The sequence below is a fragment of the Hesperophylax consimilis genome, chromosome 27 (assembly GCF_061612785.1).
Source record: "Hesperophylax consimilis isolate HC1 chromosome 27, BYU_Hcon_1.0, whole genome shotgun sequence".
Lineage (NCBI taxonomy): Eukaryota > Metazoa > Arthropoda > Insecta > Trichoptera > Limnephilidae > Hesperophylax > Hesperophylax consimilis.
Genome location: NC_142862.1, coordinates 20,869,054 through 20,894,943, shown reverse-complemented (window position 1 = coordinate 20,894,943; position 25,890 = coordinate 20,869,054). Strand labels below are relative to the sequence as shown.

Genomic DNA, 25,890 nt, shown 5'->3' with positions numbered 1-25,890 from the left:
AACTTATAACGTTATACACTTAAGTTTGATAGGAATTAGTAGAGTATTATTTCATCCCTACCGTCCTCTTCCTGCTGCCTGGTGGCGTCAGGCGTGTCCACCGCCCGCACTGTGAGCCCCCCGAGCCGCACGCGCCCGTAGTGGAAGTGCGCGCACTCTTCAAGGCGGGGGAAGCGTGCGGCGCCCTCTTCGCGTGGTGCGCCCTCGTGCACAGACGCGCCTGCTCCTGTTGTGGGCAGGCCAGCCGGGGCACTGCGGGACATAGACCAGGCAGACCAGCCTAGAAACAAACAACCAACCACAGTAGGATTTTTGGCAAATGACAATTTCTGCAAACCTGCACAACTCTAAATCTAATTTTAAAAGAAAGACAAACATTCCCAGGTCCACTATAGTGAAACTCTCTTACTAGTAGTTCTGTAGGCTGTTGATTTATGGCTATTTATTTAAAGAACCTTAATATTAACAATTTTTAAATTTATTTTTTATATAAATACCTAAATTGATGTCAACACAACGAAAAAAAAAAAATACATACCTACATAAACAATAAAATTATGATATTTTTATTTCATTAACACATTTCTGGATCCCGTGCGAATTTCTTTAATTCGTTTTAAATTACTATATCTTCGAAAATAATAAAAATTTCTACATAGTAACTCAGCATACCAAAGCTATAAAAGTACCAAACGAAAATCGAATATTATTTGAAATGCAACTCAATTAACCTTGTAACATGTTTATTATGGTCCGCCCATCGGTATTTGCCCATACCCGCTTTCTTTAAATACGCCTGACATCTCTAGCTCGCTTGCACATAGGAGTTGAGTGGGGCAGAAGAGAGATAGCAATTTGAATTGGGTTTCACGGTCATAAAAACCCTCATTCCAGGAATTGAATTATTACAATAACAAATAATATACTATAATTTTGTTGGAATACCAATGTAAACGTAAGGCACGGAGATAAATATAAAAATAAGACGTGCATTACGTTTCGATAATTATGTACACGTAGTTGGGACCTTTACAAAGAGATTGAATAATTCTGTCTTTTCTGCCATTTTCGGCCGACGCAAAGAGGTAGAATTACCCTTCCGGCCGTTAAGCATCAATCGACCGAAAGGGTAGAACTACCTTTCTCGGCCGAAGCGTGTTAATAAATTCAGAGCAAGTTGGCACCAAAATTAATTCAGTTGCTGTGGTCAGTTTCAGTCAAAATAATTTCAGATGGGACGGGTTATAACACAGACATAGGAATTAATAGAGGAGAAGATAATGGCGAGGGGTAAAATCAACTGTTGAAGAACGAAGGGGGTGAAGCTGACTGTGATTGTCAATAAATCAATCTGACAGTAAATAGGCATCTCGCATTATAATATCACCATTTACTTCTTAAAAGTAAAACCTGCTTTTGAATGAATAGACATTTTTACATGGGAGCGCAAATTACTCGCCACGTTATGAACAAATTTGCGAAGTCCAAATTCGGCAAAAAAATTCGGTTCTATTTTCAGAGTCGAATATTTCGTTTAAGTATTTAGTTAAGACACTTTTATAAATGTTCATAATTTACTTCCCAGCAACCAACCAGCTTTGTGTTTCGCGTCCAGACGTTTCTCGATGTGATAGTATATGTTTCTAAAACTGATCTATATTATACGATGTGAATATGCTTAAAATAAAGTAAAATAATGCTTATATATGGAATGTAATACGACAATTGGGTTTATTCTCTTTTTCACAACTATTTTTACAAGTTTTCATAGTACAAGTCAACATTTTGCCGTGTTATTTCGTAAAATGAACCGATGATGCCTCGACCATAGTTCGCACAAGAATGATGACGTCACGTTTTCAAATTTCACTTGAGGCCATACGCGAGCCCAGCCGGCTCCAATGGAACCGGTATGGGGAGTGGGGATAATACGCTTTTAATCACTTAGGGCAGGTCTACTAATATTCATATGTCTATGGGTTATAATAAACAACTACAGTTTGGTGGCAAAAGGAAACTTTAACTCAAATTCAAGAGAACTCGATATGAGAAAGTCAATACATAAAACAAGCAATTGATCAATTTAATTAAACTTTATGTTAAACAAAATAATATTCTTCTTAAAGTAGTCCCAGAGAGAGATTGTACGTACTCTTCAATATGCCTGAAAACTAAAAAGCCAAGAGATACTAGAATGGTGACGTCACATACAACCTCTCCGTGTGACTACTGTAAATTAACTACATGAAAACACAAGACTAAAAACTTTTTCTGAAATTCATACACTTTAATGTACTTTTCCGGCAAAAATATGACAAAGAAACCTTTTTAGGATGAATTTGTGAGGAAAAGAACAATGCAATTTCGATAAAGGTTATTTATATTTATTACTTGTACAGGGTTTTCCAATAAGAGGTGTTATTTTGAAGAGCCCGCTATTTCGGTACATGTTACTTTTGATGCTGTCATTTTTTGACATTTGACAAGTAGAAACTACGCCATTAATAAAAATGGAACGATACACGCTTCAACAACGCATTGAAATTATTAAAATTCACTTGAGTGAATCAAATGCAAATCATCGTGAGTGATGAGGCCCATTTCCACCTTGGTGACTTCGTCAACAAGCAAAATTGTCGCATCTGGGGCTCGGAAAACCAATGAGTTATTCTTGAAAAGCCTCTTTATCCTCAACGTGTGACTGTCTGGTGCGGTTTATGGTCCGGCGGAGACATTGGACCATACTTTTTCGAAAATGAAGCTGGAGCAACAGTTACGGTGAATGGATTGCGCTATCGAGAGATGATTAATGATTTTTTATGGCCGGAATTGGATGGTATTGATCTGGACAACGTTTACTTTCAACAAGACAGCGCTACGTGCCACACAAGCAACGAAACCATTGATCTTTTGCGATTGAATATCAAAATAACACCTCTTATTGGAAAACCCTGTACTATCATGCAGAATCAATCACCTCCCGAAGTTACAGTACTTTAATAATAATATTATTTTGATGATTTGTTAATTGCCGTTTTGGTGAAAAATCACCTCAAGGGCCTTGCACTTTACCCGCAACCAACCTGTGTGGCTTGAATTAGAGGCAAAAGGAGCTTTAGAAGGACTTTTAAATTCACCATAAAATGGTATAACTTACCGCTGGTATCATTATCATCGGTCTGGTAATCCAGGCTGCACTCCTGGATGGACTTCCTGTCCACCTCGCCAGAGAAGTGAACAGACCTACGACAACAAACAAGATTCAAATTATAACCACTCCAACGATTTCTGACATATTATGGAAGTTTGCAAAACATCTTAGGCGACCGCTTGCCATAATATGCCAAATTTATATATGTATAACCATAAAATAAAAATAAAATAAAATATGGGATAAATGATGTAAGGTGGATTCGTTGGCTTTAGTAAGCAGTTTCCATATTACAGTTGATAAATGGTGTAAGGTGGATTCGTTGGCTTTAGTAAGCAGTTTCCATATTACAGTTGATAAATGGTGTAAGGTGGATTCGTTGGCTTTATTCCCCAGTAAGCAGTTTCCATATTACAGTTGATAAATGGTGTAAGGTGGATTCGTTGGCTTTAGTAAGCAGTTTCCATATTACAGTTGATAAATGGTGTAAGGTGGATTCGTTGGCTTTATTCCCCAGTAAGCAGTTTCCATATTACAGTTGATAAATGGTGTAAGGTGGATTCGTTGGCTTTAGTAAGCAGTTTCCATATTACAGTTGATAAAGGTGTAAGGTGGATTCGTTGGCTTTATTCCCCAGTAAGCAGTTTCCATATTACAGTTGATAAATGGTGTAAGGTGGATTCGTTGGCTTTAGTAAGCAGTTTCCATATTACAGTTGATAAACGGTGTAAGGTGGATTCGTTGGCTTTATTCCCCAGTAAGCAGTTTCCATATTACAGTTGATAAATGGTGTAAGGTGGATTCGTTGGCTTTATTCCCCAGTAAGCAGTTTCCAAATTACAGTTGATAAATGGTGTAAGGTGGATTCGTTGGCTTTAATCCCCAGTAAGCAGTTTCTATATTACAGTTAATATTTTGAGGAATGATATTAATTAAATCGAATGAGCAAATCTTCCATCGCTCGAGTGGATATACAATACCCCAAACAAATTTTGCTTTGTGAACACTGGACAGGCCAAGATGCCAAACAAAACGTCTGTAACCAAGTGGGTCTTCCGACTACCCTGTGCATTTTTCTGTCTTATGGTCTTATTAATCCCAATTATTCAGTCAATTATTAACGGTAACTTATGTAATTGCGCAGAAATACTAAAATGATATGTCAAGTATTTAACCGCTTCTGTGCCAAGAGCGAGTTTACTCGCATTCTTGGCCGTGCCCAGCAGGCCAGCCATAGAAAAATAGCGAGTTTACTCGCTCTTCTTTGAGCCTCTGTATCATACATAATGTCCCGTTTTTTTTTTTTTTTTTTTTTTTTTTTCTTGAATATTGAATAAATTTGGTAAGTCATTTAAATATCCTTTCAAGGTGTAATGTTGTTAATTTATAAAAATAAGATTTAAAAATGATTTATTTCGATTAAAAATTCACGGCCTGCTGTGCACATCTACACTTCTACCTACTGGCATTCAAAAGGTTAAGCTAATATAAGGAGGATAGTAATTGTGGGTACTACCACTTGGCTGCGGGATAGAAATGAGATTTTTTTTTTGAAAATGTTTATAAGTTTTTTGATGTCTATCTCTAATAATCAATAAGTGTGGTTACCTGTGGTAGATGGGCAAGGGCTCGGGGTCTCCGGGGGCCAGGGAGAGGGACTGGCAGGACATGGCGGAGCCGCGGCCCGCCGGCGAACCCTGGACAACAAAAAGAAAGAAGACATTAGACATCAATTAAAAATATTGTAAGACAAAATGTAGATAGCATAAGGTGTACAGTTCCACGGCAAAACAGAACATAGTCTAAACTAAACTACACAAACAAACTTATTTTGTGGTACCATTTTATTTAAAAATAATAAACACCTCGTTTTAACTCCTAAGATACAACCGACATCTTTTACGAGCTATGCTAACCCCATCAGGGTTAACTTAAAACTAAATTACAAATATAGACTTAAAGACATAGTCATAGTAGGAGAAGTGGAAAATATAGACTTAAAGACATAGTCATAGTAGGAGAAGTGGAAAATATAGACTTAAAGACATAGTCATAGTAGGAGAAGTGGAAAATATAGACTTAAAGACATAGTCATAGTAGGAGAAGTGGAAAATATAGACTTAAAGACATAGACATAGTAGGAGAAGTGATTTATGACGGCCTCTGTAGTCGAGGGGTAAGGCTCTCGACTAGCAAGCTGAAGGTGGCAGGTTCAAATCCCGGCGTGTGCAAGTAAATTTTACTAGATTAAATTGTGTTATTTCACAAATTCTCATTTAAAATAATATGTAGTATATTTGTGGCACGTTCCAGAGTGGAAGATACTCTCAGTATAGCCCTGGTGTAAGACCACCTTTCAGAATTAAAACATTGCTAGAAATGGCTTTGGCCGTGTTTGGTACTTCCCCACTTTCCTTTTTATTCAACTAAACTAACCTATTCTCTTATCAGTTTTGTCACTGTTCTGTTTAATCCGGTTACCGATACCGACAATGAATACAAGAAATAATTGGATTAAATTCTAAAATTAGGTAAAGATAACCAGATTAGCGAAATTTTCGTTCGCGAACTTAGTCATGTCCTCAAAGCAAGAACATACCTGGACACCTCTGAATATGTTACATATAAATGCAAATCTACTACCAGTGTATGGTTTGGAGTGGAAATATGGATATAAAAATGGCTCACCTCATTGCTCGACAGAAAGATGAATGACTTGATCAGGTGCACGAAAAAATTGCCAATATTACGCTGATAATCTCCAACCTCAAATGAGACTATGTTAGGCACACGACACAACTAATGTATTATCGTGATTTATTTTAGGAGTATTTATACCATCTGGCCTTAGGTGCTTCTTACGAGCGTGCAAACTCGGCCATCCTGGCAAAAAGACCCACCGATCACACCTAATTACAGAAACAATTGAAATCCACAAATTACCCATTAATTTTAATAAAGACGACTAATTTTAATAGTTCGTGGTATACGGTACTTGACGACTACACTAAAACTAAACGCCGAAAACAATTTTTAAATTAAATAATTATGCTGGAATACCAGCGCTAAGAAGATCGGAGCAAGCAACACGGTATCGCATCTACATACATGAGCACACATTTCACCACAATCTTCGATGATGATACTGTAACGCTGTCCGATATGTTCACTAAAGAAGGAGGTAGCGTAACACAGCATAATACCCTGCGTGATAATACCTTTGGCCGTGAAAATATCAAATCATAACCATCCTAATGCGGGGGCTTATGATTACAGGGGCCTAGCTACAAAAACTGATATTTTGAGTTAAGGCGATGCACCACGTCGTGTGATATTTTAAATTGAGCCGCTATCAATAACAACCCTTACGTAGATTACGATAAGGTTTAAATTCCCGCTTAACACCATTCGCCTGTTTTGATTTATGCAAGCAAAAAACATGGCCAAAAAGTGCCTTTTATTTTATTTTGTGGATGTTCAGGCATAAATATTTAATTTTTTTTCGATAATTTTATAAATAACTTAATTTGCCACATTATACAATAAAATCATAACCGAAAATGGGTTCGTAAGTAGGAGATTTTGAACTTTAAAGCAGTTTTCATAGGCCTTATACATTATTTTTTTCTGGGCTTATAAAAAGACTTATCTAAAAAATACTCGATTATTTCAAAGGCCAAGATGTATTCTACTCGCAGTATTTAATTAAAGCATCTGAAACATTTCTAGGCGACCAAATTTTCAAACCAAAAACACATGATTTTGCATTACTACGTATGGCATTGCCTTAACCTTAATTTCGGTACACGAAGCTTTATCTTATACATACAGCCGTTTAAGAGATACAGTTGAGCATATGAGCATTCCAATCTTTATTTGCGTTTATCTCAAAACTATGTTTATGTAGATATAGCCCCTGTGATCCTAAACCTTTCATTATATATCAAAAATTCAAAAACATCATAAAATGTATTCCAAAAAGACGGCAGATGTGAAAGTTGACAGATAGTTCATTGGTTAGATGTATTTGAAAAGCGCAAATTGTAAAAGTTTGCAGTACCTGCACTTGCAGACATGCGAGCGTATCCGCACAGCCCACCAGGACCCTCTTCATGATGATGCTACCATTGGCCTTCTATCCTCCCCACATAATGTTAAGTGTCACTTCTACATCATTTCACCGCCACATTTGTCACATTTTATACATTAACTTAATTTGTCAAAACACCAAAGTCATTAATTTTTAGAATATTTTTTTACCGCGAAACTCTAATGACAATAAAAGTCCTGTAAGATTGGTCTATGTTACTTTATTATAAAAATTTAAAACGAAAAAGAATAGTTTTGTTCTTGTTCTATATCACCATTGTCCTGACAAACAATGCTGATTTTGCAAATTTATTTATTTATTTATTAACGGACATCGTCCAAATTACAAAATAATAACACGAATAAAGTAAAATGAAAAATACAGGAGTAGACAAAGGTACATGAAAGCAAAGACATATGGTAGATATAATATTAGAAAATAAAGTGACAAGTCGAATCAAGTCAAGAATACGTCGTGGGTCAGGACCACAGGACACTTATAATATTTCATCACTTGTTTAGCGACTGGCAAAAATCATTCAGACTTATCCCAAAAAAGTTAAGGTTTTGACTTGAGTTGACCAGTCTACACATTCTGGACAATGGTGAATAATCTCCATAATTTGTCGAATGATGGTTGAGGAAGAGCAGTTCATTATTTCTGAGTCTTTCAAATTGGCAACATTGCATCAGAGTTGCGTAATGAGGGACTGGCGTGAAATATATTATTGCTTAAAAAACATATATTCATATAGATCAACAAATGCTGATTCTGGATATATAAGTTTCATTATATGCAATAACATTTTGAATGAATAAATTGTCATTTAAAACTGTGAAACACTCAAATGCCCCGTGATTGGCCGGCACAATTTTGTGCCAAATTGCACTGCATATTATCCGGTTTACAAATTATTTAAATAAGGTTTTTTTTCTTCATACAAACCCGAGGTACGTATGACATCACGCGTACCCCGTCAGATTTCGATCGTTTTGGCAGACTTCGAAAAATGCTAGCTATGCACAACTATTTCAGTAACCGGAAATGAAAAATAAAGCATGCTAATAACAATTTCATGTCTTTTTTTCACGCCATGTTTTGACATAATAACATTAAAACAGGTTTTTTTACAATAGTTGTTTTTTGAATTATTTTTAATTGAACCGAAACTAAGAATCTAATAACCTATTTTAGGTGAGGTTAAATAAGAGTACAAAAAAAATAACCTTAAAACTTTCACATCAATAACAATGACCGCTAAGTGAACAATCAATTTCAATTTTAACGAAATTGAAATTGATTGTTCACTTAGTAGAAAATTTATTATTTTCCATTTCTGGTGACTGAAATAGTTTTATCTCATTGTTATTAAACTGAGTATTTTTTTTAATAATTTGAGCATATCTGGCTATTTACCAAATAAATAGGGGATGAAAAATACACAATTACATATTTCTTGCTCTTAAAAACAGTATAAATGTAGAAATCAAATTTTAAATAGCTTTAATGCAAAGTAATCAATTTTTAAATATGATTTTTAAATTGGAACAATCGAAATGTCTAGTAATGAAAAATCAATAAAATAATAAAACTTTTATTATTATTGATTACGAAAAAAAATTGCTGATCGATCGTTGCGTGGTTCAAGCGATTCGATTATTGTCAGACCGTCTGTTGAGAGTGGTTTTATTGGCATCAAACACTTTGCTTTCTATTTTCTATAATTATGTATTTTTATTCGATTATAAAAAATAAATAAAAATAAAATTAGAAACCTCATCATTTTGTGTCAAAGAAATTAAAATTAATAAATATCGATTTTGACATTAAATAATATTTGTTTTTATTACTTCTGCCACAAGGGCCACTATACAGATTAAAACTTTTCAGCTGTTTTCACAATCAAGATTTCAGTAGAATATGATTTGGTGACCATTTTCTTTTCTTTCGATTCACAATCTACTCGATCGTGCCAGCATTCAAGTCATAAATCTGATAAAATAATTTATTGTTTCACTTTAATATTTTCAGTTATACCAATATCACGTTTAAGTCTATCTAAAATGTTCCAAAATCAATATTATTCAGTAAACAGACCAAAAAAGAATACAATACACCCAAAATCCTCGCAAAAAACACGGATATTATTACAAAAACATTGAAAAATATTAAGTGCGTTATTAAAAGCATCAGATAGACAATAAAAACATTGATTTCGTCACTAACAAACCGACACTTCTAACGCCGAAATGTTTAAAACTGTACACAAATAAAGTAAACACTGCCTAGACCCCTACTCAATTCACAAGGAAACCACTCAAAGCATAATTAACATGTCTACTCGACGACCCAAGTGTTTTTGTGTTTTTCGATCAAGATTTTGACAGACGGGTCCGCCCTGATAACATTTTGTGAGGTTATGTCTGAACCGGGGTTGCCGTTTTTGAGAAAATCTATTCCGCTTTCCCGAAAGCAGATTATTTCGGGAAAATCTTCGCGGAGACTGCGGCGCGCGTTCGAAATTCAAACAAGTCGTTGGGAATTGAATGTACCATAATGCGTATGGAATTCGAATTATTTAGATATTTGTTTTAAAAACTTAAAGAATATACGAGACTGCGTTTGAAATTAGAATTAGTTGTTTAGAATACGCTTTAAAAATCAAACAATATACGAGACTGCGTTTGAAATTAGAATTATTTGTTTGGAATAACGTTAAACTCAAACATAATCCGAGAATAGAATACCTTCAACTAGTTTACATCAATGTTACTAATTTAACCTCCAACTTGGTGTAGGTACCTATGTGTAACCTTTTTTGTCAGGCGTGTAATCTTATATGTATATTTATTATGTCAACAAGCTTTTGCAATGTATTGGTTTTCATACTGTTTTTTCTAAATAAATAAAGATACTGCGTTATAAATAAGCACACTGTGGTTGCGCTATACAAACTGTTGACATGGAATCGGGAAATTGCTTCTTCAAACCGTTTGGTGTCGAATAGCATTGACTTATAATAGCGCATGTTGGTAAAAAAAAGCCATTACTTCGTGGATCCACATAATATTAGAATAAATTAAACAAATACAATAAATTAAACAAATACAATAAGTTAAATAAACAACTTATAAACCACTGTTTATTTCTATTGCCCGGCTGACCGTTTTTTTTTTGGAGAGCGTCATTGGAAGAGCAGTTACAGTGGGTGGCCGAAATATTAATTAAAAATTACATTATTATCAGTGTGAAGCTGTATAAGATTTTTAAACAGAGGGATTTTATACTTTTAATTGTTTTTTTAGATAAATTGTGCATTTATTATACAATTAAAAATATATTCTTTATTTTAAATAAAACGGATTTGAGAAAGAGTACAATTTAAAATGTTTATAAAAATATCGTAACATTTAGTACAACCCCATTAGCGTCAGTTAGAGTTACCCATTGATTTATTATATTTAGACGAGCCATGAAGTGAAAAAATAGGTTCCACTTTTTGACCTCCAAATGACCTCCAACTCTTCCAAAGCTCTAACTATGTCCTAATTCCGGTTTACTTGCACCGTTTATCGCGTTCTAATAGTGGAACAAGTTTAGATGAGATATTAGTACGCGGTAGCAACTCTAATTGTGGCTCTATTCAGTTACCCCATTTCTACAAGACGACAAAAATGAGTGTTTATAATTTATAAATAATCTCTTCAAATTACTGGTATTCCGGTTAAAAACGGGATTGCAGGCCTTTAACGAATGAATTAACAGATTTCCTGTTAAAATATTAGTAAATTTAGGATTATTTTTTAACCAGAATAACAATAATTTTAAGAAATTCTTAATAAATTAGCAACACTCATTTTCCTCCGTGTGATTTTTATAGCAGAAGTAGTTCTGACTTACGATAGGTATTTTTCTTTAAGTTTATTAATAAAATTAGCAATAAATTTTTATGTGCATTAAAAGCTGTTAATTTTTTTATTTTTTTTATAGTGAATACCTCACAAGAGTCCCAACTGCTCCCGTCTGGAGCCAGTGAGACTATGGCATCCCCAATTGTGGGATGTTGTGAGGCTGAAGGTAAGTGGGGAAGGGAAAGAGGAAGGTGGGGAAGTACCTGGCTATTCAGATCTAGTCACTAAACACGGCTAAAGCCATTTGGAGCAACGTTTCAATTCTGAATGGTGGTCTTACACCAGGGCGATACTGGTAGTATCTTCCACTCTGGAACGTGCCGCAAATATACTATATATTATTTTAATTAATTAATTGTGAAATAACACAAATTAATCATATAAAATTTATTTGCGCACGCCGGGTTCGAACCCGCGACCTTCGGAATGGCAGTCCAATGCGTTACCACTGGACTATGCCGGCCGTCAAAAAATAATAAATAAAAACTCTAGTCAATTTGGAAGGCGGGTATTGGTACCGCCGCCCCGGGAACCATTTATTGGATAACCAACACCTATGCCATAGGTCACCCGACGTGGCAAGCTACGGTTGGTGACGTAGCAGGGGTGCCCGGGTTTATGGGGTAAGGTTTATCTAGGTCTTGGCAGCGGATACGTTCACCTAAAAATACCATCCACACAGCATCCCCAAAGATGACATGCCCTGGGGGAAATAATTTTCTCCGGGCCTCCTGTGTGGTGTCAATGTAAAACAAAACTAATAATAAGCATAAACTTTTTAATATAAGTGTGTTTGTCGGAAGTGACTTGCCAGGTAAGTATGTTTTGGTATCTTTTCTATATAATAAATGTAGATCCTAGAAAATAAATTGTACAGCGCCCTTGAGGTGATTTTTCACAAAAACGGCGCTCTACAAATTATCCAATTATTATTATTATTATTATTGGCCACCCATTGTGTAACCAGATTTTATATTTCGTATTTTTTTAAAAATATATATATAGTAGGTACAGTTTTGTAAATAAGGTAATTAATTTACCGTCACGCCATTTCCAATCGAGGATGAAAAACCACACAATTTTGTCCTCGCACGTACGCATTACAAAAATCACCAACAAATACGGGCAACGAATATTCAGTTATCTTGAACCTTATATGTATATTTAATAAGTTGCCAATGCATATAAAAAGCCAACCAAATCGCACCTAACTAAAAAAAATACTGAAAAAAAGGTTAATATAGATAAGATTTTTTTATATTGATATTGTTTATGCATACACTAACATTAGTATTCATTGCTTTTATGCATGTAATTGTATAAGGCTGGCCGCATACATACGTTTTTCGTATTCGATTTCCGAATTCGTTTTCCGTATTCGGACATCCGAATGCACGGAATCAGTAGAAAATACATTAACTGCCGCACACGTTTTAGTTCGTGGGGGGGGGGGGTGGCGGCTAGAGAATTTCAAAAAAATAAAAATTTGTCCCCAGAAAATAAACAAATTTCAAGAAAATATAACATTTGTCCCCAGAAAAATAAATTTCATGGGGGGGGGGGGGTGGCTAGAGAATTTCGGGACATGTTTAAAATTGATGTTTTTTGTTTTTGAAGTAGCTTAATTGGCGCCTTTTAGATTTTTTCGGCGCCAATTCTCGCTCTGAGTAGCCTAAATGGCGATATATCGCCCTTGTTGGCAACACTGGTACTGACGTTTATACATTCCGAATAAAGAAAAACGAACGTTTGCGCTAGTCTCACGGAATTCCGAATACGGAAAACGAATTCGGAAAACGGAAAACGTATGTATGCGGCCAGCCTAAACCTATGAGTGTATTAAAGTACGTTTAGTGCCTTTGAGTATATTAACTGTGTTGTATGTTATATAATAATAATATTTGGATGACTTGTATAGCACCGTTTTTGTTCAAAATCCCCTCAAGGGCGCTGTACAAATTTATAATACATTTCTACAGTGATCTATGTTATTACTAACTATTTATGGAGATAATATACAGTACAATAGTTACCTGGTAGGTCACTTGAGATTAACACTTAATAACATTAACTAATTGTTTATTGGCGAAATTCAGATACAGGATTTAGGACATAATAGGAAAATTTGATATAAATGGACTTTCTCTCAGGAATGGTATATTTAATTCAAGGGTATGACAGCTTAAAAAGGTAAATTTTAGTTTAGACCTGAATTCTGTTGGACTTCTTATGGATCTTAGTTCCGGAGGGAGTTTATTCCAAGCCCTCGGCCCAGATACTCCGAAAGCGCGATCACCAAACTTAGTATTTGGCTTGCGCTTAGGTTATATCAGTCTGCCTACAGCTGCTGATGTTGCTGATCTAAGAGTTGACTGCCTCAGACCAGTGTTTTCCGGGACGCATAGTTCAGAGATGTAGGGTGGGGCCATTTCATTGATGGATTTAAACACCATCCAGCACAGTTCGTACTGGATTCTTTCAGGGCAATTGAGCCAGTGAAGGTTACCAAGGTGCTCTGAAATGTGCGAATATTTTGAAACCCCGGTTATGAGCCGTGCTGCTGCATTAAACACTGATTGAAGTTTGTCAATTTGATATTTTGGAAGGCTGGCATAAATGCCGTTGCAGTAATCGAGACGTGAGACTAAGTAAGAGTTGATAAGTAGTTTTGTTGCTTCTGTAGGAAGATTTCTGCGGACAGACTTGAGTTGTCTTAGGAGAAAAAAACCGATGCTTACAGTCCTATTTATTTGACTTTATCTATCTGTTTATGTATTTTATGCCTTTGTACTGTAGTCACATCAAATGTTATTCTTCTATATATAATTTTTTTTTTTTTTTTACAGTGAATACCTCACAAGAGTCCCAACTGCTCCCGTCTGGAGCCAGTGAGACTATGGCATCCCCAATTGGGGGATGTTGTGAGGCTGAAGGTAAGTGGGGAAGGGAAAGAGGAAGGTGGGGAAGTACCTGGCTATTCAGATCTAGTCACTAAACACGGCTAAAGCCATTTGGAGCAACGTTTCAATTCTGAATGGTGGTCTTACACCAGGGCGATACTGGTAGTATCTCCCACTCTGGAACGTGCCGCAAATATACTATATATTATTTTAATTAATTAATAGTGAAATAACACAAATTAATCAAATAAAATTTATTTGCGCACGCCGGGTTCGAACCCGCGACCTTCGGAATGGCAGTCCAATGCGTTACCATTGGACTATGCCGGCCGTCAAATAATAAATATTCTGTATATTGAGGCTTCTCGCTATAAGTGTGCTTTGGTGCTATAATCAATATTGTAAAATTGACCTGCTGACAAACTGATTTGGCAGTTTAGCGGGTGCTTGTAATAAGAATAAAATATAAAATAAACGATCCAATCCTCATTCAAACATAGTCTCATAAATCGCGTGTATATTTATATTCTTCCGTTAATTCCGACGTGCGGAATCTCCGATCGTGCAACTGCCGAGTTAGACTTCGAGTCGAGTTTCGCCGGAGTCGGTAGACGAATTGACGCGTGAACGGCAGACCACCAGACAGGAGACACCGGCACAGGCGACCGGCCACTCGCAGCTCGCAGACCGGAGAAAGTCCCGCGGGGAGGTGGCTATACACTTTACACTCTCGTATCTGCATGGTAAAAGTAAAGCGAGTAAGTGATGACTCAATAATCACATATAAGGCCACGACTAGACTTTGTACGGGTTTGGTAGTCAACTTTAACCTGAAACCCCTGTTTTGTCGGATAAATTGCAAACTTTATAACATAAACAGGTGGTGATTGTGTTTGTTCTACCAATTCAAAATATCACCTCCACTCAACAAGCCTTATGATAAGGAACCGCCGAACGAACTTCGACTTTAAAAACATCAATGTTGCCATCTCAGCTCTTGTAGAGCTGCATTAGCTCTGAATCTAGATCAGCTCCAAAAAATAGCTTTTAGCTCCATTTTCAGATATTATGGCTCTTTATTTTATACAGAACTCCCAATTTCTACCGATTTATAATATGTTTCTTTAACTCTTTAAGTTCCAAAAAAAATATATGTTGTTTTTGAAGATAATACCTATGCATTTATTATGTCGAAACGGTAATTATATGAAATTCCATCGGAAGAAAAAAAACGCAATGTAATCTCCGAAAATTATTAAAAACACGTTTTTTTCTGTTATTTAATATGTTATGGGCATGAAAAATTTCACAGTGTATCTTTAAATGCAACTAAAGCATTTGTCGAGAGATTTTTTTCTCTATTTCAAACGAGTCATGTTTTATTTAATATTTTCAACATTATCGCTTAATTATTATCGTTTTTTTATATTAGCGCGCTCCCTCTAACGTTCGTATTTACATATCTCCCTTTCAAACAATCTTTGAACGCTTACAACAGAACCGAACACAGATATCCGAGCCCTCCAAACTTCAATAGAGCGATCTTTTATCAAAAACTCTAAGCAGAATTCTTGCCTAAACAGACCTTGCAATAATTACAATAGCGTATTATCCAAGGTGGATATTTTCAGTTGCGAACTTACCAAATACAAGAGGTCCATAAAATAATATTTCTCTGATGGTTTTTGAAAAATGTTATGTCTCTATTGTTTATATTGCTATTATGATCTACAACCTCTCTCCGTGGCTATAAATGTTTTGTTTTGCAAATTTTTCGTTTAACATAATCTTTTGTTTTGTATAAATTTTTGAATTAATTTTCCTTTCTTACAAATTTAATTTACTTATTCCTTTTTATGTTGTCACAGTAGAGGTAAAGTCACAAGGAGGAAATCCATAATTGGTTTTATTTTGGCTATATAATACATATGTACAAACTGAAATAAATGTAAACTGTCTATTTCCCGAAAATTAATAAATAAATTAAACTTTTTATTAGAAGGCTACATTTTGCTTTCTTCAATCTTCCGATTGCTATATTATTATAACTCTAAATAAGTGCTAAATGTCCACAATCGAAGAGGTACACTAAAAACTCTTGTAGTTCTTTCTTAGATACCGTACTAACAAAGGGAATAACGGTTAGTTTACACGCCATACTTTTAACGGTTCGTGTACCAAAAAGTAAAGCACAGAAAGCCACCGTATGCGACATATGGGCGGAGATATGCGTGGCATATGGCAAATGCAGTGTTGATGGTGCGCTCATTCCAAAACCATACCCTCGCCCAAACTGCACGAACAAGCATCATCAGATTTAGGCAAATGCGTAATCGTGGAATATATTTTTTAAGGTTCCATGATAAATCAACACATCGACAATTCAACACACGTTTAAAAAGTGATATAAAGTCACTAGAAATGATGAAAAAAAAATATTAAAAAAACCTAACTTAACCTAATCTACTTAACCCAGTTAATAAAGTTTTGTTTCATCACTTTCCATGACTTCATATAACTATTTAAAGATGTGATGAATTATCATTTTGATGATTTATCCGGTCACCATTTTATAAATATCTAGGGAACAAAATGATCATATAAGTGATACAGAGCTGATACGAGAGAGTGATATAAGTCACTAGCTATGAAACTTAGTTATGAGCCACAAGTAATAAGTTATAAGTCTAAGAGATACGAATAGATTAAATGCATAAATTAAGTTGAGAAGCGCCCTTAAAGTGATTTTCTCACAAAAAGGCGCTATACAGATAATCCAATCATTATTATTATTACAGATAAATAATAGCGCGTGTTGCTTTACGTCCAACAGATGGCGCTGTTTTTCTAAAATGCACATTTTTAGTCACAGGTGGCATCATACTGAGCTACAGCAACGCGTGACGGGGTACAGTTATTACTAAAACAGGGGTTTGAAATCTCACGCGAATTTTGAAAATCGTCTCATACGTACTCTTCTATTATTCTGACTCTTGACATGGCCTGACTCAAGTATCTGCCTCACTTGATCATGGCACGACCAAGTGAGGCAGTCTTGCTAAGGCGTCCCCGACTTCTTCATATACACAATTTTCTTGATTCATTTGCTCTCCATTTTTTTTATTTTTTTTTTATAGTGAATACCTCACAAGAGTCCCAACTGCTTCCGTCTGGAGCCAGTGAGACTATGGCATCCCCAATTGGGGGATGTTGTGAGGCTGAAGGTAAGTGGGGAAGGGAGAGAGGAAGGTGGGGAAGTACCTGGCTATTCAGATCTAGTCACTAAACACGGCTAAAGCCATTTGGAGCAACGTTTCAATTCTGAATGGTGGTCTTACACCAGGGCGATACTGGTAGTATCTTCCACTCTGGAACGTGCCGCAATTATACTATATATTACTGATTTTAATTAATTAATTGTGAAATAACACAAATTAATCAAATAAAATTTATTTGCGCACGCCGGGTTCGAACCCGCGACCTTCGGAATGGCAGTCCAATGCGTTACCACTGGACTATGCCGGCCGTCAAATGTCTCCATTCCCAAACCATATTTTTTAATCTTACTCATTGCCCTTACATCAGCCTTGTATTCTTTGTGGATCTCCACATTCCTCACACGATCATACAAAGTTTTACCACACATAGGCCTCAGGAATCTCATTTCTAGAGCAATCAGTCTACTTTAATTCATTATCTGCCATACATCAGGGTGGCTACCAACACTCCATTGCGGACTGCTAACTTCGCTTCTTTGGATAATTGTTTTGTTGGCGCCAATTCAGTTCAGTCCTCCATTGATGGAGTTACCTGCATTTACCCTTATTTATTTTATATATGCACAAAAGTACAGGGTTGTCCAATAAGAGGTATTATTTTGAAAAGCCCGCTATTTCGGTAGATGTTACTTTTGAAGCTGTCATTTTTTGACATTTGATAAGTAGAAACTACGCCATTAATAAAATGGAACGATACACGCTTCAACAACGCATTGAAATTATTAAAATTCACTTGAATTGAATCAAATGCAAATCATCTTGAGTGATGATTCCCATTTCCACCTCGGTGGCTTCGTCAACAAGCAAAATTGTCGAATCTGGGGCTCGGAAAACCCAAGATTTATTGTTGAAAAGCCTCTCTATCCTCAACGTATGAATTTTTGGTGCGGTTTATGGTCCGGCGGAGTCATTGGACCTTACTTTTTCGAAAATGAGGCTGGAGCAACAGTTACGGTGAATGGATTGCGCTATCGAGAGATGATTGATGATTTTTCATGGCCGGAATTGGATGGTATTGATCTGGACAACGTTTACTTTCAACAAGACGGCGCTACGTGCCACACAAGCAACGAAACCATTGATCTTTTACGATTGAATATCAAAATAACACCTCTTATTGGAAAACCCTGTATAATAAATGCATATTAAATTTATAGAAAGTACAGAAAAGTCGTTTTATAATCAAGACGTAAAAATATATTTTTCGGCACTACATTGTTAACGCTGGCTAAACCTTATGACAAACACCGAAATAATATACAACGGAATTGTATATCTTAAAAGGGCCTACAGAAAAGTCCGTGACCACAGACATAGGAATTAATAGACGAGAAGATAATGGCGAGGGGTAAAATCAACTGTTGAAGAACGAAGGGAGTGAAGCTGACTGTGATTCGTCAATAAATCAATCTGACAGTAAATAGGCATCTCGCATTATAATATCACCATTTACTTCTTAAAAGTAAAATCTGCTTTTGAATGAATAGACATTTTTACATGGGAGCGCAAATTACTCGCCACGTTATGAACAAATTTGCGAAGTCCAAATTCGGCAAAAAAATTCGGTTCTATTAAGTATTTAGTTAAGACACTTTTATAAATGTTCATAATTTACTTCCCAGCAACCAACCAGCTTTGTGTTTCGCGTCCAGACGTTTCTCGATGTGATAGTAACAACTGATTCATATTATACGATGTGAATATGCTTAAAATAAAGTAAAATAATGCTTATATATGGAATGTAATACGACAATTGGGTTTATTCTCTTTTTCACATCTATTTTTACAAGTTTTCATAGTACAAGTCAACATTTTGCCGTGTTATTTCGTAAAATGAACCGATGATGCCTCGACCATAGTTCGCACAAGAATGATGACGTCACGTTTTCAAATTTCACTTGAGGCCATACGCGAGCACAGCCGGCTCCAATGGAACCGATATGGGGAGTGGGGATAATACGCTTTTAATCACTTAGGGCAGGTCTACTAATATTCATATGTCTATGTCCGTGACGGAATAGTACCAAGGATAACCCCCAGTAACGCCAGGTACACGTCAGCCAGTTCTTGGTAGAAAAATTAAGTATAGTTCGTTTTGTAATTCGAGCTGAATCAAATAATGTAATTTGGTGCAATAAATAAAAGAAATATTATCGCGCTTCATCCGGGTATAAGAAAATACAACACAAAACTGGTGCAATGGAAAGTGAGAAATTAATTATCTGTTTTTATAAGCTGCCTCCATTTAAGAGAATTACAATCCAATCATACGAGACGATTAGAAACGAAAACAGTCAAATCCAATTAAATCTGCCATTAACTCAAATTAAAAACGAATAAAAATGCACCAATAGATCCACAAAATACTTAAGGCCCCGTAGTAAGCGTTCAAAGATGGTTTGAAAGGGAGATATGTAAATACGAATGTTAGAGGGAGCGCGCTAATATTAAATATCGATAATAATTAAGAGGAAGCTATAAGTCAAAAATGTGCATATTCTTGGTATACCTTATATCGTAGGTAATAGGCATTAAAATCGCATGACAAACGGAGTCTAGAAATGTTCGATTTCAAGCAAAAAACGGTTTTTTATTTATTTGTAAATAATTTTATAATAAAGCAAAAAAGTTAATCAAGTGAAACTGTCGCAGATAATTTTGGCTATAATAGTGTATTTTTTTAAAGTTGTTTCTTTTACGCGTTCATACATTTCTATTGAAAACATATATTTTTGGTAGTTTGCATTTATATTTTTTATTGAGTAATTTATTATTTATTTGTATTCTACTCAAGCGAAGCTATAGAAAAACCTTCAATTTATCTAAAGCATATTTTGTGGTATTCATAATGTACACCAATTATTTATAAAGATTAATCAAAATAGTGATTTGGCATTAAGCTTCGCCTTAAGCGAAAATATTTAATAAAACATGACTCGTTTGAAATAAAGCGAAAATCTCTCGACAAATGTTTTTGTTGCATTTAAAGATACACTGTGGATTTTTCGTACCTATAACATAATTAAATAACAGAACAAAACGTGTTTTTTAATAATTTTCGGAGCTTACTTTGCGATTTTTTTCTATAGAGGTAAGTTCATATAATTAACGTTTCGGCATTACAAATGTATAGATATTATTTTTTTTAATTTGTTTGCTTGGTGCGCTGGGTAATTATTGTGGCTTTTATTTTAATTTAACATTAAACAAATGATCTTTGATAATATAGACATTTTAGAAAACAAAAACAAAAAACACTTCAATCTCGCTCACAAAGGCGTTTAAATAACGTTCGTTAATAAAATTTCGGATATTACATTACTCGTACCTTCAAAAATGATGTACAATAATCTGCTAATGGAAATTGTTTAAATTTACATCCTTTTAACTTTGAACCTATGTTATGTTTGATTTATTGAAGTGAAACTTCTTTACGCGCGTTATGCAATTTCGAGGACCGGAGTAAAACCAACTCATGACCGTCATCAAAAACCGTGATCATTTCGCTATAGGAGCCTAGCCAATATTATATACCTACTTTCGGTCGCTCTCCAAACTCAGCTTCGCGGTCTAGAGGCAAAGCGCCCGATTGTCGTCGTGAAGAACCGAGGTTCGATCCCCGCTTTAACTATTTTTTTTTTCTTTTTGTGATTTTTTTAATAATAATTTTTTTTAAAGTGATAAAATGCTCTCGTGCTGCGACTTTTAGATATTTTGACTATATGATATTTTGGTCGAATACGTAATAACCGCGGTCCAGAGGCAGAGCGTTCGACACTTGTTATGCAGGACCCGGGTTCGAATCCCATATTTTTATAACTTTTAATTTTTTTTATCAACGATTTGTAATAATGTAGTAAAAAATTAGATAAATTTGTTAATTTAAATTTAATTTACTTTACGGTACCTATATGATATTTTGGTCGAAATATAGCTTACAAATCGAGCCGGTAGAGTCGCTCGGTATTTTGATTAATTATTTTTATTTATCAACTATATGTAATAATGTAGTAAAAAATTACATAAATTTGTTAATTTACCTTTACTTTAATTTACGGTACCTATATGATATTTTGGTCGAAATATAGCTTACAAATCGAGCCGGTAGAGTCGCTCGGTATTTTGATTAATCATTTTTTTTATCAACGATTTGTAATAATGTAGTAAAAAATTACATAAATTTGTTAATTTACCTTTACTTTACTTTACGATACCTATATGATATTTTGGTCGAAATATAGCTTACAAATCGTGCCGGTAGAGTCGCTCGGTATTTTGATTAATTATTTTTATTTTGAATCATTAAAATTACTAATCAAGGCCGATAACGCCGCGTCGCGCGAAATATCTCTCCTCGCGGTCTAGAGGCAGAGCGTTCGACACTCGTTATGCAGGACCCGGGTTCGAATCCCATATTTTTGTAACTTTTAATTTTTTTTATCACATGCTACTTATAAATATGTCAATAGACAGAAAAAAGAGAGAATGAAATGAAAAGAGAGAGAGAAGAATACTAAAAGTTTCACTTCCGTCGTGCGTAGGCTTGCTACACACTGTATTTTATGTTACTTTATGTTAATTGTGTATGGCCAAGATCACCCCTAATGGGTGAAAGCCAAAATAAAGAATAATAAAAAAAAAACTTTGAACCTCGAATTTAAACATTTGCTGTGAATTTAATTTTTTCTACATTTATTTGTCAGGCTGTACTTTCTGTTACATGCTTTATTTATGAAACTTCGATAAATTTATAGCTACATGAAAGGTCTTCTCCTCAGAGGAGAATTATTCATAAATCCTCGGTTGCGAAATGAGTACTCCTTGGGATAATAAAAGCAAGGCCTGCTGGCCGGGGTCGGGTAGTCGCAGTAGAGCGAGCTTCAAAATGTCAGGACCTTTGTGAGAGGCAGGGCTGGCCAAACTACGGCCCGCGGCCCCAACAGTAGATCAGTTATACACAAACCTATATGCATTATTATACACACACCTCGAATCACGACAACACCGCGAAACTCCAGGTGATACATTTATTCACGAAAATCTAAGAAAAAAAATTTATCAAAATGGCCAAAGCTGTTAATTAATACCTTCCTTATTGAGAATAACTCGTGATTAGGGAGGGAGTGTCGTCTTAAGTTTGAAACATTGAATAATTTAAGGAATACTACAATACATATGAAATTTAAATAATGAACATATGGGTACAGAATAACAGATACATATTTTTTATATATATATTTTTTAAATTCCAGTTCGTATATACACAAATATTTTTAACACTGATTTTTTTATGCACAAAATTCATGAGAAATGGAAAACAATTCACTACACAAAATTTGAAAACTAATTTGTCTTCATAACAACAACAAAGGGTCATCAAAATGGGCCCCACAAGGGAAAAGGGTCTTGTCACTCCTCTTCCCCCCCCCCTGGTTCTTCCCGGTCCCCCGAAGAGGATATTTTACCCGCTGTTTAAAAAAAAATTAGTCGTGTGCCTAGTTGGTTGTTTATTCAATAGAGTATACGTATAAAAACTATTATTTATTTTTTTATTGGGTGTCCGGGGGTATATTGCATTAACTTCGGGAGGTGATTCTTCATGATGGTAGAAGTAAAAAAGACAAATAACTTTTTTCGAAATACCAACTTTTTTTTTCCAAGACTAAAATATTTTTCCATAGAAGAATATTTATTTGCCATACAAAAAATTCAACTGTTTTACCTAAAAACTACCTTAAAACGTTGGAATTTCGAAAAAAGTTATTTATCTTTTCTACTTCTAAAATCATGTAGAATCACCCCCTGAAGTTAGTGCACTTTACCCTCGGACACCCTATACTACACAACCAAATTAGTTTGAGGTAAAGAGTGTGGTTTAAGTTTATTCTTAAAATTTTCATAATTTTTTTCAGCTTGTATTTTTTTTAAGTATATTTTATTTATTTTTAAAATGTTGCATTGTATATCTAGTGTACATCTATTCTAAAAATACTATAAAAATATTCCATTACCTACATTCTTATGAGTGCAGAAAACTGTGGCTAAATAAATATAAAATAACTAGTGAACTTCGCAATGCTTCGCTATTGCTAATGTCTTTCTCGGGCGTCTCTGACTTCTTCCGCCATTCACTACTGTATACCACAATGGTACTGTTAAGAAACTGCATTACATCGACTATAATTCAACTCCGTGTAACCTCAGGCGTCCCCGACTGCTACCATTCAATACGCTCTCTAAACACTCTTGGCACTAATAAGAACAAACTTTGAAATTTTCTGCGTTATAGGTAGACTACTTTTCGAGTTTTGCGAGCAAAAACTTACGCGGATTGAATTATTTTTATGTATCACTAGCTGACGTGTACTTGACGTTGCTGGGGGGTTATCCTTAAGATATAGACATATACCACCGTGGACTTTTTTGTAGACCTTTTTAAGACAAACAATTCCGTAGTACATTATTTTGATGTATCTCATAAGGTTTAGCCAGCGTTAGTAATGTAAGCGCCCGAAAACGTATTTTTACGACTTGATTATAAAAGACGACTTTTCTCTACTTTATATAGATATAATATGCATGTATTATATATGTAAACCTTTCGGAAGAAATTCTCTAAATGATAGTAAAAACCCTATCAAAATCCGTTGCGTAGTTTAGAATAACTAAGCGCACAAACAGATAGACGCGGATGGCGACTTTATTTTATACTATTTAGAGATTTTCACCATTTTCGCTTAATTAATATAGTTTTTTTTATATATTAGCGCGCTGCCTCTAACATTCGCATTTACATATCTCCCTTTCAAACCATCTTTGAACGCTTGCTACGGGGCCTTAACAGATTTATACTTGGTTAAAAATTAGATAAACGTCTTATTTATTTGATTTTATATTCATTTGTATACATTTTATGATAAAAACCAAGCGACAGTAAACAAATCTGGATATTTACCCAAATACAACTAATTTGACGAAACTAAATTACAGCTTTCTTTGCTTAATAAAAACTTGCTAAATACCAACTATGTATATATAACCGGATATTATAATGATCTTAACAAAAACCAAGTACCAACAACCAATGGTAATTATATATGTAAACCTTCCGGAAGAAAATTTCTAAATAATAGTGAAAACCGTATCAAAATCCGTTGCCCAGTTGCGAAGAAATAAGCGCAAAAACAGACAGACGCGGATAGCGACATTGTTTCATACTATTTAGAGAAGATTACATTACAATTTTCGAGATTTAATAGTTGCCCACCACTACGAGCCACCCTTTATGGTGAAAACTGAGCGTATGCGTTACACGCCACTGACCTTGGGGCGGGCGACCCAGTTGCGGGAGTTATTGAAGCGGGGGCTGCCACTGGCGAGTCCAGAAGGCGCCCGCTAAATAAAATACGCAAAGGGAAGTTAAGGCGCGTCTCCTGCAGCAAATGTTTTCAAACATCCGACAAAAAAAAACAAAAAAAGTTGTGACTCCGGACCAAAGTTTTTTTTTTGTTTTTGTCGGATGTTCATTTATTTATATAATATATATACATTGTTGTAAGTTGTTTAAGAGTACAATAATAAATGTACGTACAATAATCTGAGTTTGAACGATGTAAGCAGGTACAATACAAATTATCATAAAGAGTTCTGTTGTACAAACGAGTTCAATAATTGTATATAATAACAAGAGTACAAAATAAGTACTTAACCCTTTCAGCACCACACTTTAGTTTCCAAATATAGACCATACATTAAACAATTATTTGATTTGGTTTATACATTTTAGTTTTTGCTCACGAATTTAGATTTATTTCTAAGTTGATTTTTGTTATTTTTAGGTGTCAAAGGGTTATTTTTTATCAGTCAGGGAAAAACGCACAAACTATTGATATAAATATAATATCCATTTTTTATATATATAAACCTTCAAGAAGAAATTCTCAAAATGATAGTGAAAACCGTGTTAAAATCCGTTGCTTAGTTTAGAAGAACTAAGCGCACAAACAGACAGACAGAGAAGATAACGAGTTTATTTTATACTGTTTACAGATAAGTAGTTAAAGTAAGTTTGGTAACATAAAAATGAACAGTTACGGACGTAATTACAAACCTCAATTTCGCCCGATTGGGTGTTTTACATAACGTAGATAAAATAATATAAAGTAGTTCAATTGAAAAAAAAATGGATCTGTTACAAATATTTTATGAGACTGAATTATAGTTTAGTGGTGGCGGTAAACATCGACTGAACTACACTTATTAAAATTACCAAATCCATGCAGCCATTGAATTGGAAAAATTGGTGAGAATTTTTTGAAAACATTATGTCGCAGGAGACCCGACTTTAGCGGGTCATAAACAAACAAAGCTAGACTTTTCATCAAGGTACCTATACATATATTAGTAGCATGCGTACTCACTGAAGTCATGATGCATAGACACCAGCAGAAATGTGACTCAACGAGATTTATTCAAAGATTTTTGTGGTTTTTTTATATATATTTCGGTGTAATATTACCCAATTCACGTGATATACATATACATAATTGACTGTGTTTAG

At 35.0% G+C, this 25,890-nt stretch overlaps 1 protein-coding gene across 2 annotated transcripts in view; it reads right to left on the bottom strand.

Annotated features, from left to right (window-relative positions):
- Window positions 1–25,890, bottom strand: part of CdGAPr (GTPase-activating protein CdGAPr) — a 106,479-nt gene that overhangs the window by 25,202 nt on the left and 55,387 nt on the right. The window contains exons 1-5 of one of the 2 annotated variants that reach the window (XM_089647861.1): window positions 9,468–9,630; window positions 7,212–7,451; window positions 4,760–4,848; window positions 3,158–3,243; window positions 62–280 (exon numbers count right to left, since the gene is read on the bottom strand). In XM_089647861.1, the coding sequence (XP_089503987.1) occupies window positions 62–280; window positions 3,158–3,243; window positions 4,760–4,848; window positions 7,212–7,265 (448 nt within the window). In that variant the 5' untranslated portion in view covers window positions 7,266–7,451; window positions 9,468–9,630. Of the gene's footprint in view, window positions 1–61; window positions 281–3,157; window positions 3,244–4,759; window positions 4,849–7,211; window positions 7,452–9,467; window positions 9,631–25,890 lie in introns of those variants that run through there. The other variant, XM_089647862.1, reaches the window with a different exon arrangement.